The sequence below is a fragment of the Callithrix jacchus genome, chromosome 15 (assembly GCF_049354715.1).
Source record: "Callithrix jacchus isolate 240 chromosome 15, calJac240_pri, whole genome shotgun sequence".
NCBI classification, from domain to species: domain Eukaryota; kingdom Metazoa; phylum Chordata; class Mammalia; order Primates; family Cebidae; genus Callithrix; species Callithrix jacchus.
The window spans coordinates 27092781-27110690 of NC_133516.1; the positions used below are offsets into that span (position 1 = coordinate 27092781).

Consider the following 17910-nt stretch of genomic DNA (forward strand, 5'->3'; position numbering starts at 1 on the left):
TAGATGTGGTCATAGAGCACCTTTACTTCATATATTTCTGCTTGAGAGCTCATTCTGCTAAAAAAAAAAAAAAAAAAAACAAAAAAAGGTATCTGACAGGTTTACTGTTTTGTTTGGCTGATGATATCATCTCCCCAAGGATTAAAGGAAACACTTAAGGGAATGGCTAGTCTGAACTTAATCTAACTATAGCAAAGAAGTAGTAGTTAAAGTGAAGTAATAGGAGCCTATCTGGGAATGTACTTGTGACCTGAGGGATTTTGATAGCCAAGGAGGAGAAACTTTATAGGTTAGATGTGGATGAACTTTTAAATTCCAGAAATAATTCCATAACATGAGATGTGAAAGAAAAGAGGATGTCATGAAAAAGATGCAAAACTCCCCAAAATATAATTCGAACTGTAAAGATCCAATATGGCCACAGGAGAAATACATCTGAATTTTGCTTTAAAACAATTAATACGGAACAAAAATAAGAGCCTGTAGCAAAGAATAAATGTAGAAAGTTGTCAAGGACCTATGGAAATTTTTTGGTGTGAAATAAAAATAAAAGCTTAGATCAGTAGGAAAGAATAGACAGCTCAGAATAGACCTGATATATATGAGGGGTTTAGTGTTTAGAAAGACCATAGGATTTGAGACAAGAGGAATCACTTTAAAAATGATAACTAGATAGCAACTTAAAGAGACTCTGAGTACCATAGTATAAGGTATGGATTTAGCTGCTCAGGTTCTACAGAGAGGCCTCGGGAACCATTTTGGTGTACAAGGGAAGGGAGCCGAGTCAGTGGACTCTCCCACCCCCTGTTTAACCATAGTTTCTTGTTTATCTATTTTATATTTGAATTTCCACATAAAATTCTTTGGAGAAGTTTCTAAATTTTAAGTTTTTATTTAGAAATAATTTTAAATTTACAAAAATCCGTGGAAATAAAAATAATACAAACAATAGTCATATACTTACTTTATCATTTGGATTTGTTCTCTCTCCTCCTTTCCATGCATGTGTGTGTACACACATGTGCACATATGTGCATGGCCATACACACAAATTTTTTCCTGAACCACTTAGTTAAGTTGCACACATCATGGCCCTTTATCACTAAATACTTTAATGCATATTTCTGAAAAAGTAAATTTAACATGAGTATGATAGTTTTGTCTAATCTATTATTTATATTCAAATTTTGTCAGTTGACCCAAATTTTGTCAGTTGACCCTCACACAACCACCAAAGCCACATAGATGTGGTAATAGAGCACCTTTACTTCATATATTTCTGCTTGAGAGCTCATTCTGCTAAAAAAAAAAACAAAAAAAGGTATCTGACAGGTTTACTGTTTTGTTTGGCTGATGATATCATCTCCCCAAGGATTAAAGGAAACACTTAAGGGAATGGCTAGTCTGAACTTAATCTAACTATAGCAAAGAAGTAGTAGTTAAAGTGAAGTAATAGGAGCCTATCTGGGAATGTACTTGTGACTAGAGGGATATAATGACCTTTTATAGCATTTATCCCTCTAGTTTGGGATCCAGTCCAAGATCAGGTGTGCATTTAGTTGTCATGACTCTGTAGCTTCCTTTAATCTAGAACATTTCTACAGTCTGTCTTGGACATTTTGGGAGCATGTATGTGATTAAATTTACATAAAATTTGCCATTTTCAACATTTTTAAGTTTAAAATTCACTGGCATTAAGTACATTCAGTGTTGCATAATCATCACCATTATCCATTTCCAGAACTTTCTCATTCCAAACAGAAACTCTGTACCCATTAAATAATAACCCTCGTTACCCTCATTCTCAGCCCTTAATAATCTCTGATTTACTTTCTGACTCTATGAGTTTGTCTATTTCTAAGTATTTCATATAAGTAAAATCATCCAATATTTGTCTTTTTGTGTCTGGATTATTTCACTTAGCATAATGTCCTCAAGGTTTGTCTATATTATAACATGTATCAGAATTTCCTTCCTTTTTAAAACTGAATAATGTCCTATTATGGGTATATATCACATTTTGTTTATATATTCATCTGTTGATGGACACTTGGGTTGTTTTTTCCTTTTGGGTATTAGAGTAATGTTGCCAAGAACCTTGACGTATATGTCTCTATTTGAGCTCTCATTTTCAGTTCTTTTGGGTATATACCTAAGAGTAAAACTATAGGTCCTTTTTATCTGTTTTATATTTGAATTTTCACATAAAAATTTTCTTTCCAGAAGTTTTATGGCCAAAGACGTTTTAAAACAGCTGCTATTTAGCTTATATCAGAATGAATCAATGAAGTATATTAGCAATTCAGTAGAAAAAAATTTTTAATCAGATATTTAGAAAGATGACAATTTCTGTGGTTTAAAGTAATCAAAGGGAATATAAAGATAGAAATTTGATCACATAAATTTGAGCTAAAGAGCTATTATCTTCAGTATTTTAGATTTACCACTGGTAATATATAAAAATATTTCAATATATAAGAATAATGAGTTCAATCAGCTGTTTAGAAAGGCATGAATACTGTTTCTTCTTGTGAAAATTAGAAACATTTCAAGAAGAAAATGCAGTGGTTAATGATTCCCTAGAATTACGCATTTCTAACCAAAGAAAGGAGTAAAGGTACCTGATTCTGGTGAGTAATTGGTAAAGTAGCATTATGAATTGACAAACCTTTTTAAAAAGCAATGTAGGCTGGGGGCAGTGGCTCACACCTGTAATCTCAGCACTTTGGGAGGCTAAGGTAGGTGGATTGCTTGAGCCCGGGAGTTTAGACCAGCCTGGGCAAAATGGCAAAACCCCATCTCTACAAAAATAAATTTTAAAAATTAGCCAGGCATGGTGGTGCACACCTGTAGTCCCAACTACTTGGAAGCTGAGGTGGGAAGGTCGCTTGAGCCCGGGAAGTAGAGGTTGCAGTGAGCCAAGATCACAACACCACTCCAGCCCTGGGTGACAAAGCAGGACCATGTCTCAAAAAAAATAAATGAAGTAAGAGACAATATAGCAGTTTGTGTTAAAATTTATTAAAATATTCAGACAGTTTCTACCCAACAGTTTAACAAGAGAGGATCATTATTTGTTTTTGGTTTTGTTTTGAGACGGAGTCTCCCTCTGTCCCCCAGGCTGGAATGCAGTAGCTCAATCTTGGCTCACTCTAACCTCTGCCTCCTGGGTTCAAGCAATTCTCCTGCCTCAGTACCTCCCCAAGTAGCTGTGACTACAGGCATGCACCACCATGTCTGGCTAATTTTTTTTGTATTTTTAGTAGAGATGAGGTTTCACCTTGTTGGCCAGGCTGGTGTGTCCACCACCTGGACAAGAGGTGCGTGTCCACCACACCTGGACAAGAGGATTATTATTTTCAATGTAGAAAATATATTAACATTTTTAAAATAATGAGTTCAGGTGTGGTGCCTCACGCCTATAATTTCAGCAATTTGGGAGGCTAAGGCAGGCAGATCACCTGAGGTCAGGAGTTCAAGACCACCTTAGCCCACATAGTGAAACCCTGTCTCTACTCAAAATACAAGAAAAACAGCCAGGCGTGGTGGCACACACCTGTAATCCCAGCTACTCGGGAGACTGAGGCAGGAGAGCCACTTGAACCAGAAAGGCAGAGGTTGCGGTGAGCTGAGATGGTGCCACGGCACTCCGGCCGGAGTGACAGAGCTAGACTCTGTCTCAAATAAATGAATAATGACAAAAAGGAGGAAGGTTGCATGTCAATTAGTAGACTATTTATACACTGGCTAACATAAATTTAACTGCACCTTTTTTGAATGTCTATAATTTCAGTTTTATTAATAAGCTATAATAATACTCTGGGTTTACTATTTTATCAGTCGATCTGCTTCTGTACAGGCAACTGTATAAATACTGCCAAAAGTATCGCAGCAGGCCGAGGCAGGAGAATTACTTGAACCCGGGAGACAGAGGTTACAGTGAGCCGAGATTGTGCCACTGCACTCCAGCCTGGTGACACAGAGAGACTCTGTCTCAAAAAAAAATAAAAAATGTATAGCAGCAAGAATGTATCTGTATGTGCCCAGGGAAAATAATTGTAGTATCTAAAAAACTTTACAAAAGATTTGAATTTTGTTATACCATATTATTAAAGTTTTAAACATTATTAAAACTTTAACATTTCCAATTATGTGGTCAATTTTAGAATGCGTGTGATGTGATGCTGAGAAGAATGCATATTCTGTGGATTTGTGATGGAGAGTTCTGTAGATGTCTATTAGGTCTGCTTGGTCCAGAACTGAGTTCAAGTCCTGGATATCCTTGTTAATTTTCTGTCTCGTTGATCTGTCTAATACTGACAGTGGAGTGTTAAAGTCTCCCACTGTTATTGTGTGGGAGTCTAAGTCTCTTTGTAGGTCATTAAGAACTTGCTTTATGTATCTGGATGCTTTAATTTTTCACTTGTGCCACTGAACTTTGTCAGTAGCTACTGGTTTTCCCAAACAACACTAGGTAATCCAGCTAGTAATGAGTATTTCTAGTAGAAATTATTAACGCAAAATAAAACCAAAAGTATTTTTACTAAGGCAGTCAAGGTATACAGATTTTAATTTGGGAAATTTTGGAATGAGGAAAAAATGATCAATGAAAGAATCCCAATTTAAATAATTTTAGTAAAAGTAGTGGGAAAAAATTGGAAATATCATGTTACATAGAAAATTAAGGGTTTAGGCCAGGCACGGTGGCTCAGCCTGTAATCCCAACACTGTGGGAGGCTAAGGTGGGCAGATCACAAGATCAGGAGATCGAGACCATCCTGGTCAACATGGTGAAACCCCGTCTCTACTAAAAATACAAAAATTAGCTGGATGTGGTAGTGCGGCCTATAATCCCAGCTACTCAGGAGGCTAAGGCAGGAGTATCTCTTGAATGAGGGAGTTGGAGGTGGCAGTGAGCCAAGATCATGCCACTACATTCCAGCCTGGGCAACAGAGCGAGACTCCATCTCAAAAAAAAAGAAGAAGGTTAAGGATTTGGATGAGCATGAAGGAAGGAGAAAGTACTTCCTCAAAGAAAACTAATCAGCATTGTAATTTTTAGTAGAATTTTCACAACCACAAACTGAAATCAAAAACATCCCCATCCATGACAAGGCAGAGAGAGGTTAAAAAAGAATACTAGATGTCAACATGTTGGTGGGTTTAAAGCAACAAGAATGGGTATGTGTCAAAACAGTCTGCATCCAATACCAAACTAAACAACTTCACATGTGTACCAAGGCCACTGCCTCAAGACTGCCTCGGAGCTTGACTCCTTAGGAGTTCGTATTGACATTATGATGTATGGGAATGGCAGTTTTTGGACCTACTCTTTGTAGGTAGCACGTGAGTTACTCCATGCTAAACATGCTTGGTTGACTTCACATATTGTTGCCATTTTGACTTGTTTTCATTTCCATCAAATATTTCTAATACGAGAACTGTACCTTTCAAGAATTTATATTGAATTCATACTATTTTATCTTTAAATATAGAAAAAGTATCTAATTTAAGAAATATGGCTATCTAGAGCAGCAAATGACTTTATATATTTTCATTTGCAGTAAACATATTTATGGAATACTACAGAAAGTTTCCCCCAGGTATACACTTTGATTTACAAGTGCTAAATGACCTTCTAAATTCTTTACTCAAACATTGTTTATTGAAAGAAGTATTTCAAATAGTGAACCTCAGCATAATGGTTAAAATACAGGTAAGTAGCCTGAAAATATATGTTATTTAATGTTTTATGTTAATCTATCTGTCATATTCATTGTTTGAATTTAGCAGTTGAATTTCTGTATTTGTTGTATTTCTGTATACTTCCTAGAGACCACCTGTGTTTTTCAACATAAATGAATTTGAGAAATTTAAGTTGTACTGAAAGAAGATCTGAAAATGAGTGTAACTTTTTTGTTTTATCTAGCCTTCTCTGAAAATATTACTGAACATATTTGAGCATGTGGCAACTATGAAATTAAGGAATGCTGTACCTGCTTTAACTGATATATTTTGCAAGGTATGATTTTATTTTCTCTCTTTTATTCTCTGATGGTGAGTAACCAAGAAAATAGTTTTGTTTCCATGTATACCCTTGAGCTGACTTTTATTCACATTCTGGATGCCAAAGAATTCTATTTCCAGAAGTATTTCTTTTCTCTTGAAATAGGTTTTTGAAAAAAGACTCCAGTGGCTGTTAAGTCTTCCCCTTAAATAGTTTCAAGCACTCAGGTGATTGCTTTTTGATGTATGAATTGTCTTTGTCTCTACTCCGTAAGGATGATTAAATAAAATTTTCTTTCTCTAAAAGAATCGAGATCATTTACAACAGAAATTTTTAAAAACAAACCAAAAAAGACTCACAAAAATATGAAATTCAACTTTTGTTAAATACTTTCTAATATTTGAGACTACTCAGTCATCTACTTCAGAATAGGCCTGATAGGAAAACTGCCAATTTTCTTTGAGAAGCAACATTGGAAGAACTCTAGCAGATGAACAGATATTTGAGTAAATACCTCAGGTTTCACGTTACAAAACTTAACAATTGCTTATCTAGAAATTTTTTTTGAATCAAAAGTTACTGATAACCCATAGTGGTTGTAGAAAATCTCAGTAAGGATCCTATAACGTGTTTGATACTTAATAACTTGGCTTTCTGCAAAATGTATCCCAGTGACTGTCCAAATAAAATTACCCTTAGTGGAGAATATCTAACAAAGACAATAATTTTCATCTTCACATGGCTAATATGAAGCCATCCATTCTGGAAGTTGTTTAAAACCAATACCAGTTTTCCCTGTTAAGACTATTTCAGATTCATTGATAACACCATAATATCATCATGGAGAAATATGCTTTTCCTCCTCTTTATTCTAGCAGTGTACCATACTTCATGTATTTAACATAAATATCACTGAGAAAAGATCATTAACATCTTATTTTTATACTGCCTTACATTGTTACCTAGTCTATTACAAAACAATTATTTACCCTGGTTTTTATGCAGTGTTAAAGGGCACAGTTTTTAAAACATATCAGTTACCAGATAACTGATTTGTTCTCTTGCAGGTTTATTTATAGTTGGCCATATCTATTTAGTCAAAAATCACTGCAAGGTCAGTGAATACAGTTAGACCACCAATGGTCCTTTCAAATGTTATAGAGCATAACAGTAAAAAAGTCATCATGCCCACTCCTTTACTTCATAATGTTTGGAAAACTATTTGTTAAGGTAGTGCATTGGTAGGTTTAGGAGAGGAGCTGTTTTCCTCTTTTAAAATAAAATTGAGCATGCTTTGAATCAAGAGGAGCTAATAGAGCTTAAGGATTAGAGCCTAATCTTTAGAATAGGATTCAAACAGTCATTTTTACAGAATCTTTCACCAAAACTATGTTTAGTTTAAGTTGTTTAATCACATGGCTTAGGGTAGCATTTCTAGGACCCATTCAAATGGGGCCTAGTACCACTAAATTTGCGACAGTTTTCCTTGGAGTTCCAAGTGGGGGAAAATCTCTCAGCCGCTTATTACTATTACCTTTCACTAAAAGAAATTTTGTCTCAAAATATATAATTTTAAGTTTTAACAGCCAACTTGCAACATTTCACATTATACCTTGGAACATGTAGCTTTTCCACTTTCCCCTGGTATTGTTTTGTTATCCTACCCCAAATTCTTATTTCCTCATACTCCCTTCAGATCTATACTGGAGACATAAAGCATACATTCTCCCAAACATTCAAAAAATATTTTGGTATTTCAGTAATTTTTTAAAGGGGGAATTTCTCTGAAAACTAGAATAGAACCACAGAAGAATCTCAGCCAAAATACTGCTCACAGAATTTCAGACACCACTCAGTTGAGTCATTCTTAACTCTCTATACCTTTGTCCAGGGTAGCATTGAAGGACCTAGTCATAATACCTTTGAATCAAGGTCAAGAGGATCATTTGAGCTGGAGCAACTAATAAGACTGCTAGCTCACAACCTTATACTTTCCCACTTTTCCAGGGTAATGTCATGCAAAAGAGCTGTCAGAGAAGGCCTGCCTCTCATTCATCTATTCTCACACTAGAAGTATCAAGATATTCCCCTGTTGGCCCTTCATTAGAGCTGAGGCTCATGAAGAAGACAGGAAATGAGTCATATGTGAATGATGGATAAAACCTTTGAGTTGATTTTTTTTAATTAAGTGCTGTATTACATGTGGGCAGTTAGTCAACCTGAGTTATTAATTTATCAAGGAATCACTGATTCTTCTCTGGTCATGGCTCTGTGTGAGACACAGGAACAGTATTTCTCAGGAAGTTTACAATCAGGGATAAGGTATGAACAGCAGTCCTAGACTAGAAGATAGACTGAGTACCAAATAAGAGGTATAAAAGATAAAGTGGTTGAGATAACTTAGACAACAGGAAGAAAATTCAAAAACTTAGTATTTTTTTTTTTGCTTTAAATTCTTAAAGTAGGATATCCTTTTGTGGTTCTGTGCCTCAAATTTTTTAAATGAGTTTTATTCCACTTGTCTCCATGTTTCACTTCTTCCATCAGTGTCTAGGTTGTTTCACACACATTTCACACAGGGCTCCTCAATTCTGTCACATTTTTATAAGAATAACCACTCTTTTCTCTTCTACAGCTTATTGAAGCTGGGATGGTGCTTGATCCAGAGCACTTTAACTATATTGTTAAGCTCTTATACCAAGTACAAGCTTCCAAACAAGAAATAACTGCAGTTCTGGAAATGAGATCCAGGTGAGAAACATCATTATTATTTAAGCCAAAATATATGTGTCTTGGTGGGGACTTATAAAAGCTGAAGGCAAAGCCCTAATAACTGTTTGCATACTTAAACATTTAGGTAGTTACCCATCATAAAACCTTCTCCCAATTCTTGGCTATATCCTACTCTAGTCAGGCTGCCTCTGGCCAGCCTCACCTCATTTTTCTTAGTACATCATTTACTCTCAATGTCCTGCTCATCAAGTATAAAGAGTGTCTTTTATCTTCTGTTTCACTACTTAATTACACTTAGTGTATTTTCTTATATCTGTACAAATTACCTTCATTGTTTTTTCTCTTTGACTCACTTTTTGTTAGTTTAATAAAATACTTTAGTGCCCCTCCTTTATTTACTTTCCCTATTCAGCTTATGGGTCTCCAAAGACCTTTTAAAAAAAAAGAAAACTTTCACACTTCTACAAGTAGTACCAAAATATACATGACTTTAAAAAAATTATTAAAGTATAACATACATAAAAAAGATATAAATTATGTGTTTAAATGGCTTATAACTTTTTAAATGTATAGATTTTATAAAGAGCACATCAACCACTGAGATCCTTCAGAATGCCCAGAAATCTCCAATATGGAGCTTCCATCACTATTTTTATCTCATTTCTCATTACCCTCCAAGGCAGAGGTTCCCAGACTTTCTTGCTTCTGTGTCCATAGGCCAAAGGAAAGATCTTAACAGTCCCATTTATTAGTTAGGTCCAAACAATTAATAGTAGTAATTTGTTCAATGTCTGACAGATGGCAGCCTGAAAATTTAAAATAACCTGTGGTGTCCTGGTGAGTTCGCCATTGTGTCCTAGAGGCCTTGGTGCAGTTAAAAGAATTGTAGCTCTAAGTAGTACTACTTCTCTTCAATCACTAGCATTGAAATTAATTTGAGTTTTCCAAGTTTTATGATTTTTTAAATTTAATTATTGATAATTAACAATATTCATGTTTTCCATGAAAATTGTAACACTGTATAGACTAAATAGATTTTTGGGACTACCTAGGAAACAAATTTTACAAGAAAAATATAATTCATCCAGCATATAGTCCTGGGGTCTAATTTGTTTTTAAGTAGGGTGCATTGATGTTGTCTGCCAAACATTGAGTTCATTCTTCTCCAGAGTGATATGTAAAAAACTTTTCCCATTTTGGGCAGTGGCAGCTATGGCAGAGAGCTCACATGACTAGCAGATGTTAATGTCCCACCAGATTCAGTAGCAGTTGGCACAGAGAAAAAGCATATGCATCGAGGCTCAAGAGAATAGCAGTATCTTGTGCCCTGAACAGCTACTGAACTTCACCCCTCAGGCAATGATTGACAGCAGATCTTGTTAGTATATAGGAAGACTCTGGAACAAACCAGTTTTTAACATTTTTTTATTGATGCATAATAATTGTATGTATTTACGGAGTACATGAGTTTTGATGATACTTGTATACAATGTATAATGATCAAATCAGGGTAACTGGGATATTCATCATTTCAAACGTTTATCATTTCTTTGTATTAGGGACCTTCCAGATCTTTTCTGACTGCTTGAAATATACTGTACATTCCTGTTAACTACAGTTGCTCCACTGTGGTTTCAAACACAGGCAACACAATCACGGATATTCTTAGTCTATTTTACAGCATATAACTTTGAAAATTGTGTCTTTATACCCTTTGCCCCTTCCTGTGCTCCCACTTCAAAACCATTATAGTTATGTGCCCCATAATGATGTTTTGGTTAACGATGGACATATACCATATACCATGGTGATCCCATAGAAATTGCGTTAATGGAGCTGAAAAATTCCTGTCTCCTAGTGACATTTTAGCTGTTGTAATGTCAGAGCACAATGCACTACTGTTATGTTTGTAGTGTTACTCATGTAAACAAACTTTCTGTGCTGCCAATCATATAAAAGTATAGCATATACAACTATGTTCATTATCAAATATATATATATTTGATAATGATAATAAATTACTGTTACTGGTTTATGTGTTTACTATACTTTATTATTATTTTACAGTGTACTCCTTCTACTTATATTTTTAAAAAGTTAAGTGTGAAACAGACTCAGGCAGGTCCTTCAGAAGGTATTCCAGAAGTAGGCATTATTATCATAGGAGACGACACCTCTATACATGTGATTGGCCCAAAGACCTTCCAGTGAGACAAGATGTGGAGGTGGAAGACAGTGATATTGATGATCATTATTCTCTGTAGGCCTAGGCTAATATGTGTATTTGTGTCTTCGTTTTTAGCAAAACAGTTTAAAAAGTAAAAAAGATAAAAATAAAAATTTTTTAAAATAGAAAAAAGCTCATAGAGTAAGGTTATAGAGAACATGTTTTTGTACAGATATACAATGTGTTTATGTTTTAATCTGGGTGTTATTACAAAAGTCAAAAAGTTTAAAAACAATTTGTAAAGTTACAATAAGTTAAGGTTAATATTGAAGAAAGAAAAACTGTTTTCTAAATTGAGTGTAACCTAAGTATATAGTATTTGTAAAGTCTACAGTTTGTGTTACAGTTGCCTACAGTATTCAGTAGAGTAACATGCTGTACAGGTTGGTAGCCTAGGAACAATAGACTGTACCATATAGCCTAGGAGAATAGTGGGCTGGACCATCTAGGTTTTTGTAAGTACACCCTTATGATATTCACACAAAGGTGAAATCACCTAAAGACACATTGCTGAGAACATATCCCCAGCTGGGTGCAGTGGCTCATGCCTGTAATCCCAGAACTTTGGGAGACCGAGGCAGATGGATCCCCTGAGGTTGTGAGTTCAAGACCAGCCTGGCCAACATGGTGAAACCTCATCTCTACAAAAAAAAACAAAAATTAGCCTGGCCAACAATGGTGAAACCACGTCTCCACAAAAAATACAAAAATTAGCTTGTAATCCCAGCTACTGAGGAGGCTGAGGTGGGATAATCGCTTGAACCCAGAAGGCAAAGGTTGCAATGAGCCAAGATTGTGCCACCGCACCCCAGCCTGAGTGACAGAGCAAGACTCTGTCTCAAAAAAAAAAAAAGGCCCCATCAAATGATGCATGACTATATATAGTATTCTTTAAGAGGTACTAACACTGGTGACCTATTTGATGAAGGAGAGTATTTTGAGAGAGTGGGATAATAACTGGATAGTTAAGGAGTTTAGGTCGTGATTGAGCATGTGGACCCAGCCTCAAAGTAAAAGAAAAAAAATAGTATATGCATTTTATATTTGAATGTTTTTGACTCTTTGCAATAATCACACTTTTCTGCACTAGGCAAATAATTTTTTTTTTCTTTGAGACAGGATCTCCCTCTGTCACCAAGGTTGGAGTACAGTGGTGCAATCATGGCTCATGCATGGCTCACTGTAGCCTCAACCTCTCGTGTTTAAGCATTTCTCCTACCTTAGCCTCCCAACACTCTGGGACTACAGGCACGTGCCACCATGCCCTAGCTAATTTTTTTGTATTTTTTCAGAGGCAGGATTTCAATATGTTTCACAGTCTTAAACTCCTGGGCTCAAGTGATCTGCCTGCTTTGGCATTCCAAAGTAGGCAAATGAATTTTAATTCACATTTATATTTTGATTTTGATTATATTTTTAATTAGCTAGTTTACAGTTCATTTGAAAGACTTTCACAGAAGATAAGGCTGCTAGAAAGAATTTTAACCTTTATATTCAGGACATTAGTGAGAATTTTATATGTGCCTATAACCTAGGAAATTTCTTAACATTCAGTGATTATTTTAAAACATTTACATTTAAGTATTGAAAGTAAGTATTGGCTGGGCACGGTGGCTCATGCCTGTAATCCCAGCACTTTGGGAGGCCAAGGTGGGTGGATCACGAGGTCAAGAGATCGAGACCATCCTGGTCAACATGGTGAAACCCCGCCTCTACTAAAAATACAAGAAACTAGCTGGGCATGGTGGCACGTGCCTGTAATCCCAGCTACTCAGGAGGCTGAGGCAGGAGAATTGCCTGATCCCAGGAGGCAGAGGTTGCGGTGAGCCGAGATTGTGCCATTGCACTCCAGCCTGGGTAACAAGAGTGAAACTCCGTCTCGAAAAAAGAAAAAGAAAAAAAAAAGAAAGTACTGAAATTAAGTCTGTAACTTTATTATTTACTTTTTGTTTATCTCCTGTTTCCCTTTTTGTTTATTTTCTTGTGAGGATTACTTGAACATTTTTAAGAATTCCATTCTCATTATCTATAGTTTTTGAGTGTCTCTCTTTGTATGTTTTTTTAGTTGTTGCTCTCGTGCACTAACCTTTTGACTCAACAATCCCAATTCTACATATGTACCCAGAAAGTATACCTCTATCAATACAAAAATATGCACACCCAAGGTTATTCATTGCAGCATTGTTTATACTTGCAAAATATTAGGGACAATCTAAATACCAATACAGTAGATGAATAGCATAGTATATCCACACAATGAAGTACTTTGCAGCCATAAAAAAAATGAAGAATTTCTCTATGAATTTATTTAGAGTGATATCCAAGATATACTGTTTGTGTAAATGTTCCAAATACAATAACTAAAGGATTGCAGTTGGCAGAGTATATATAAAAATATGGCTATATGCCCTTTACAAGAAATTAACTTCGATTATAAGGATATAGGTAGTTGAAACAATATACCATTCAAACATTAGTTTTAAAAGGAGCATGAGCGATTATATTAATAACAAATAAAATGGAACTTCAGAGCAAAGAAAATTACAGGGACAAAGAGGGACACTACATAATGATAAGATGATCAGTATGCCAAGAAGACATAGCAATTATGAAAATGTGTGCATCAAAAAACAGCTTCGGAATACATGAAACAAAATTATAGAATTGAAAGGAGAAATGGACAAATCTGTAATTATAGTTGGGGACTTCTATATCCCTCTCCAATAGTTGATAGAAACACTACGATATCAGCAAGGATATAGAACTAAACACCACCGTCAGTCAACAGGATTTAGTAGACATTTATAGAACACTGTACCCCAAAACAGCAAGAATACATATTCTTTTCAAGCACCTATGGAACATTCACCAAGATAGACCATATCCTGGATCATAAACCTCAAAAAATTTGAAGGAATTAAAACTATAGAGAGTACATTATTTGAACATAATGGCATCAAACTGGAAATCAATAATAGGGGTATAATAGGAAAATCTCCAAACACTTGGAAATTAAACAACACACTTCTAGACAATCCACATGTGAAGAGAAAGTTTCAAAAGAAAACTAAGTGAACTGTTAGAACTGAATAAAAATGAAAATATATCACAACTTGGGGATGCAGTTAAAGCATTCCTGAGACGAAAGTCTTAAAAAATATCCTAAGTTCCTACCTCACGAAATAAGGAAAAATAAGAGGAAAATAAACTCAAAGCAAGCATCAGAAAGGCAATAAAGGTAAGAATATGAATCAATGAAGCTGAAAACAAAAATCAATGAAACAAAAAGCTGTTTCTTTGAAAAGATAATAAAATTGATAACCTTCTAGCAAGACCAAAAAAGAAAAGACATGAATTACCAATACCAGAAATGAGACCAGGGTTATCAATATAGTGACTGCAGCCATTAAAATGATCATAAGGGATTGCCTTGAACAATGACATCAACTCAGCATCATAGATGAAATGGAGCAAGTCCTTAAAAACCACAAGAAACCAAAATTTATGCAATATGAACTAGATCATCTAAATAGTCTTATAACTGTGGAAGAAATTTAATCCATCATTTAAAAGCTTCCCAAAAAGACATCTCAAGGACCGGATAGCTTAATTGGACAATTCTACCAGTCATTTAAAAAAGAATCAGTGTGGATTTACACAGTCTCTTCCAGAAAATATAAAGGAGGGAACATTTACCAGTATATTTTGTTGACAGTGTTACCCAGATACCAAAACCAGACACACAGAGTACCACAAAAGAAAAGAAAATTATGGCAGGCCACGGTGGCTTACATCTGTAAACCCAGCACTTTGGGAGGCCAAGGCGGGTGAATCACCTGAGGTCAGGAGTTTAAAACCAGCCTGACCAACATGGTGAAACCACATCTCTATTAAAAATACAAAATTAGCCATGCATGGTAGCACATGCCTGTAATCCCAGCTACTTGGTAGGCTAAAGCAGGAGAATCACTTGAACCCCGGAGGCAGAGGTTGCAGTGAGCCGAGATCACACCATTGCACTCCAGCCTGGGCAACAAGAGCGAAAGTCTATCTCAAAAAAAAAAAAAGAAAGAAAGAAAATTACAAATGAGTATTATCTCTCCTGAGCTTTGATGCAGAAATTCTCAGTAAAATACTACCATATTGAATCCAGGAAGTCATAAGAAGAATTATACACATGACCAAATAGGGTTTATTCTAAGAATGCAAAAATGGTTCAATATTTGAAAATTAATGTAATTTTTCATATCTACAACATAGGAAGAAAAACCACATGATTATTCAGTTAATACAGAAGAGCATTTGACAAAATTTAATATCCATGCATGATTTTTAAAACTCAGCAAATTATGAATAAAGGAAGAAATTCTTTAACTTCACAAAGAGTATCTGTAAGAAACCTACAGCAAGTATGTATTTAGATGAAATACTGGATGCTTCCTCCTAAGATTGGGAACCTGGGAAGGATGTTCACTGGTACCACTCTTATTCAACATACTATGATAAATCTTAGCCAGTGTAAGGCAAGAAATGGAAATAGCTAGCATACAGATTGGAAATGAAGAAATAAACTATCCATCTTTGCAGATGGCATTTTCTACATATAGGCCAAGGAATGTACCAAAAGAGAAAACCCTCCTAGAACTAATGAGTGCAGCAAGGTTGCAGCATAAAAATCAACACAAAAATCAGCCATATTTTTATATACTGAAAATGAACTGGGGAAAACAAAATTTAAAACAATATCATCTACAGTGTCTAAAAAAAAATTAGGTAGAAATCTGACTGAACACATGCTAAACTTGTATGTTGGAAGTTACAAAATGCTGATGAAAGAAATCAAAAGATTAAATAAATGGAGAGACATATTATGTTCATGGATTGGGAGACTCAACATAGTAAAGGTGTCAGTTCCCCAAAATTTCATTATTGGTTTAACTCAATTCCTATCAGAATCCCTTTGGCAATATTTTTTGTGGATGTAAAAAGGTTTATTCTAAAATTTATGTGCAAAGATAAAAGAACTAGAATAGCTAAGACAACTTTTAGAAAAGAATAGGCTGGGTGCAGTGGCTCACACCTGTAATCACAACACTTTGGGAGAGCGAGGCAGGCAAATTACTTAAGCCCAGGAATTCAAGACCAGCCTGGACAATGTGGCAAAACCCCATCTCTACAAAACAATATAAAAAATTAGCCGGGCATAGTGGCACACACCTGTGTGTGTGCCCATAGTTCCAGCCACTTGGGAGCTGAGGTGGGAGGATCACTTGAGCCCCAGAGATAGAGGCTGCAGTGAGCTGTGATTGCACCACTGCACTCCAGCCTGGATGACAGATTGAGACCCTGTCTCAAAAAAAAAAAAAAAAATAGGATAAAGTAAAAGGATTCACTCTATTTAATGTTAAGACTTACTAACAGTAATCAAGTAATTAAGACACTGTTATTGGATGAAGGGAGAGACATATAGATGAAAGGAAAAGAGGGAATCCAGAAATAAACAACACTACTATATGTTCAATTGATTTTCTAAGGTACAAAAAGCAATTCTATGGAAGAAATCTAGTTTTTAAACAAATGATGCAGAAACAATTAAACCTCCATAGTAAAAAAACCAAAAAACTGACCCAAACCTGACACTTATACAAAAATTTTAATTCAAAATGAATCATGAATTTAAATGTAAAACTATAAAACTTTTAGGGGAAAATTTGGAGACCTGGGGCTAAATGAAGAAGGCTAAGAGATGACACCAAAAGCAACCTATGAAATAAAGTGTTGATAAGCCACAGACTAGGGAAAAATATTTGTAAACAACATTTTCACAAGGAATGTTGTATCTAGAATGTATATGTATGTGTATATATATACACACACAATCTAGATACTATATGTATATATACACATTTTTTTTTTCAAAAGTGGAGTCTTGCTCTGTCACCCAGGCTGGAGTACAGTGACACAGTCTCAGCTCACTGCATCCTCCACCTCCTGGGTTCAAGCAATTTTTCTGTCTCAGTCTCCTGAGTAGCTAGACTTACAGATGCAAACCACCACACTCAGCTAATTTTTGTATTTTTAATAGAGACGGGTTTTACCATGTTGGCCAGGCTGGTCTTGAACTCCTGACCTCATGATCCACCTGCCTCAGCCTCCCAAAATGCTGGGATTACAGGCATGAGTCACTGTGAATATATTTTAAAATATATTGTCATACCCAGCTGAGAATATATTTTAAAAGTCTCAAAATTCAATAGTAAACAAACAAATGATACTATTAGAAAATGGGGGCCAGCCACAATGGCTTACATCTGTAATCCCCGCACTTAGGGAGGCCAAGGTGGCAGATCACTTGAGGTCAGGAGTTTGAAAGCAGCCTGGCCAACATGGTGAAACCCTGACTCTACTAAAAATAGAAAAATGAGGTGTGGTGGTGCACACCTCTAGTCCCAGCTACACGAGAGGCTGAGGCAGGAGAATCACATGAACACAGGAAGTGGAGGTTGCAGTGAACCTAGATCATGCCACTGCATTCCAGCCTGAGTGACAGAGTGAGAAGGTCTCCAAAAAAAAGAAAACGGGCTAAAGACATAGACATGTTTCACCAATGAGGGTATGCAGATGGCCACTAAGCACATGAAAATAAATTCAACATTGTTAGCCACAAGAGAAATATAAAACAAAACCATATGAGATATCACCACACACCTATCAGAATGACAGAAAATTTTTTTTTAATGGTGTTAACACCAAATGCTGGGGAGGGTATGGATAAACTGGATCATATGCTGTTGGTGAGAATATAAAATGATACAGCCACTCCAAAGAGCAGTTCAACAGTTTCTCTAAAAACTAAACATGTACATACCAAAAACAGCTATTGAACTCCTGGACATTTATCCTAGAGAAATGAAAACTTATGATCACATCAAAATTTATACGT

At 35.7% G+C, this 17910-nt stretch overlaps 1 protein-coding gene across 1 annotated transcript in view; it reads left to right on the top strand.

Moving 5' to 3' along the window:
• Positions 1-17910, top strand: part of TOPAZ1 (testis and ovary specific TOPAZ 1) — a 91607-nt gene that overhangs the window by 43496 nt on the left and 30201 nt on the right. The window contains exons 10-12 of the mRNA XM_035275014.3: positions 5565-5716; positions 5930-6022; positions 8643-8758. Coding sequence (XP_035130905.3) covers positions 5565-5716; positions 5930-6022; positions 8643-8758 — 361 coding nt within the window. The remainder of the gene's footprint in view (positions 1-5564; positions 5717-5929; positions 6023-8642; positions 8759-17910) is intronic.